A 4,008-nucleotide genomic window follows, 5' to 3' on the forward strand; every position below is an offset into this window, starting at 1 on the left:
CGCCTCATTCACCACATGTTCGAGTTTGGAACCCGCATCCACATTTGGTGCCTCCGACTTACTGTAACAGCTACAAATAATTTCTTTTAACAAAATGATTATTTTCTTTGATACCGGTCCGATTGTTTGTGATCTTGAAGAAGCATTTTTTCTCATCAATTTTTTTGTCAAAAAATAAAAAGATTCAAATCTTCTAAAATGGCAGATATTATTCGCAAGATGCTTCCAATGCTGATTTTATCATATTTTAAATAATTATGAAAAGTCTCAGCAAAAGACGAGGGTTGAATTTACAAAAATCAGCTTTGTTATGTGAACGAAATCTACATTTTTCAAAAATAGACTCACACAAGCCTTTTTAAAATTCAATAGCCATTTAATTTTTTTGCCTGGATCAAACAAGCTGGATTATGCTTTGTCTTACGATGCTTTTACTTGTTGAGTAAATTTAAAATACAATGTAAACATTTCCTAATATTATATATTATATAATTTTTTGGACCATTGTCCTTTTTTTGACTCATATTTAAGAAATAATTTTTTATCTGAGTTAAGTGAACTATTTTTGAATAATCACAATTATTAATTAATTATTACATAATTACAATTATTAGTAATAATTCTTTTCTTTTTGTTTCTGGATGAATAATTTGCATTATTGTAATTCCTTTATGTGTTTCATAAAAAGAAATGTTGAGAATCAACAAAAGAAATGATAGTCCTGGAAGATTTAGCCTTTCGTTTCAACAGACAACAGATTTCCTTCTATTCTCGTACGATGAACCGATTATTTCTGTCTGTCAAACCAAACGGTCTGCTGGCTTGTCATTATTACAAGTATGGCCACTTTCCCAAGAAATCGAGATAAAACGATCGTGTTCCGGTGCGAAAACGATCGTGCAAGACAAATGACGGTATAGACAAAAATAGAGGGTCTCTTATTGCACGTTATAAATCACAAAACAACTGCTTTCAGCACTGGAGAATTGGCCACAAGCTGGTACATCCTGCTCTCAGGCTCAGTTTTCATCGATGGATCTATGTTTCTTCCCCGTTCAAGGTAAGCTACTCAGAAATTTCACTCTCTAATTTTCAATTTAGAATATTTTAGATTATCCGTTTAGAAACATTTCCAAAATTCGTGTTTTCAGAATACATCTCCTCCAAATATTGTAGATTTAAGAAATGCTAAAGTAACTCAGCTTAGAAGATTGTAACCAACTGACGGTAATTCAAAGTCGCGACTCACCGGCAGTTACCCAAGTAAACCACTTTCTTAAAATGGGGCAATGAGATTTTACTGTAAATAAATGAAATTTCACTGGTAGAAGCAGTCAGAAGTACGTGACTGACTTGCACAAAATTATCTTTTAAAAGCCACACTGTATAACAATAAATAAGGACCGGTCTGCAATATAATAGAATATAATTTATTGCACCCTGTGGGAAGACCCGTCACTCCATTAAAGCATCGCAACGTTTAAAGTCAAACTAAGTGGTGAGGGTCCTCCCAACTTTTAAACGAAAGATATTATACTCCCTGCTTAATCAACTAAGAAAAACGTGGATTCGCCGAAAGGTCACCATTGACACGCACGTACGAGGCGACTGGAGGTTCATGTCTTTGCCCGCGTGTAGCGCTATATCATTGATTAAATGTATCATTTGGCGTCACTGGTGTATTCAGTACCGCCGTTTTAGTTGAGCCACTCACTAGTTCACCAATTTAAATACGGAAAATCAGTTGTTCACCAGTGATAATTCAAAATACTGATTCAACCATTGACAATTTCACTAGTTCAGTTTAAGAGAACAAGTACTAAATGCCAGAAAGAAAAAAATCTATACCGAGAATTATTTTGCGTAACATAAATTACACTAGAACTGGAATTGAAGAAGTCCGGATTTACACCGTTTCGAGAATTGATGTCGCAGCGGTTTCGTAATGTGATTCGCGCGCCCTTGCGTGTTTAAGTTCGGACGATCTAGAAGTAGGACCAGGACCAATCCGAGCCGTGCCGGATTCTGTAAGTTTAGAAGATATTTATTAAAAGTTAAAGAAACGCTTTGGCAATTTCAAATGATTTTACGATTTTACATATTAATCAGAACGAAACCAGGGTGATAATACACCCGGGAGAATCAGGAGAACCAGGAGAAAGCTGTGAGAAAACCGGGATAGATTCCAATTAGTAAGTATATCATTTCCAAAGTGTTTATTAAACTTTGAATGTTCACAATATTTCTCGCAATTTTTAAAATTCTGCTGTTTTGAAGGGTGAAAATGACATTGATTGTTTATTCGACAGGAATCACATATTTTAGTGAAAAAATATGTCCAGTCGTTTTAAAGGTCTTGAAATTGAAGTTTTTTCTTTAATTAATTTTTAGGTTAATTTTTGGAGGTATCGAATTTTAAATTTCACAACATTGTGATGTCAAATACAAATACTTAAAATTTCAGGACCATTTCGTTATTAAATCATTCTATAATTTTAGATGTAAATATAAAGAAATTTTGAATTGAAGAGCTTAAAATTGTATAATTTAAATAAATTAAAGCATATTATAGTAATATTGTTTCGTATTCTTTAGAAATTTTAATCTAAAATCATGATTCTTCAACTCAAATTTAGATTGTTATTTTTATCACGTCAACTCAGAAATTATACAGCTCCTTTTTCTAATTAAATTGTTCAAAATCGTTGGCATATTATCTTTTTAATTTAAGGCGTTTGCAATTAAAAATGATTAATGACATAGGCCGAAAAATTTTAAAGCCAGAGACCAGACCTAACATTTCCGAAAGATTTTGATGCGCTGAATCCGAATCCGAGCTAAAAATTGCTCCTGTACGTCAGGTTTTCAAGACATCCTAACCTAAAAGTGCAAAAAACGCGTTTTTTAGCTGTTTTTGAGATTATGTAACCGAACAAGAAAAATGTTTACCACAAAAGTTAATATACAATTTTAAAGTACTAATCTTCCCCTTTCAAAGCTACTTGGGTTTATTAGGATATCTTTATTTTTCACCAAAATATTTTAATTTGAAATTTTTTATTTTAGCGTTTTAACCCATTAACGCTGAGGTGTTCAGATTTATACAACGCATTCTCTACTGCATTGACGGTACGATATTTTTTCTTCAAAATATTCTCTCAGGCGTTTTCGAGGGTGCCCTTTCTATTGACGTTGTCAGTTTTTTGTTATAACCCCAAAGAAGATCCAATATGGCGGCCACAATTTAGGGCTTTAAAAAAGAACAAAGGATCCCGCACAAAATACTAACAAAAAAGCGTGCAGTCGTTTGGAACCAAACTTCGCACATTTATAAAACAAAAGAAGACGGACTGCGTGGAATGCTACTGCGCACTATGTGTGCATTCTAATGTTTACATTCGCTGTATGTGCGCGCCGTTCTACGGCGCAGACAGTCTTTGATCCCTAGCTGGCTCACTGAGCTGGCGACGCTTTTATGACGTGTTATGCGTAGGTGATGAAATTCGTTTTTTGCTACAAATCTTTCCTTGTTAGAGATCAGGTTTTAGTGGCGGGCTAACGGTTGGATGCATAGGTAATAAAATTCTTTTTGTATTTGAAATCTGTCTAGCGGTTACATGAGTCCGGACGCCATACCCACTTCCGTCGGATTCGCGTTTCATATGCAATGTTGTTAATGATTCTTGTTCAGGCTGATCTCCTGATTCCGAATCTGTGTGATAGCCCTCTGGCATTTATGGCGTTCTCGAGATATAAGCGATTAATTAAATTTTCATGATCAATTAATTATTGAATTAAAGTTCAATATTTAAAAAAATTTTCTTTTGCATTATTGTAGAGGTAAAGAAGAGTAATGAAAGTTGTTCTGACACTTATTCCATGAGATCACTAGTTTTTGTAAAAAAAGCGTGATTAGATAAAATAATGGACAAAAATCATTATCCTTTCTGTGCAGAGTAATATTTTTTTATTTGAAATTTTTTTTATTTATTTATATATATATATTTA

The 4,008-nt window shown here is 33.6% G+C and overlaps 1 protein-coding gene across 12 annotated transcripts in view; it reads left to right on the forward strand.

The window, feature by feature from the left end:
* LOC117181817 (rap guanine nucleotide exchange factor 6-like) overlaps window positions 1-4,008 on the forward strand; it is a 493,078-nt gene that overhangs the window by 221,723 nt on the left and 267,347 nt on the right. For all 12 annotated transcript variants that reach the window (XM_033374787.1, XM_033374794.1, XM_033374789.1 and 9 more), the window contains exon 4: window positions 977-1,060. In XM_033374787.1, coding sequence (XP_033230678.1) covers window positions 977-1,060 — 84 coding nt within the window. The remainder of the gene's footprint in view (window positions 1-976; window positions 1,061-4,008) is intronic.

This window comes from Belonocnema kinseyi, chromosome 10 (assembly GCF_010883055.1).
Source record: "Belonocnema kinseyi isolate 2016_QV_RU_SX_M_011 chromosome 10, B_treatae_v1, whole genome shotgun sequence".
NCBI classification, from domain to species: Eukaryota; Metazoa; Arthropoda; class Insecta; order Hymenoptera; family Cynipidae; genus Belonocnema; species Belonocnema kinseyi.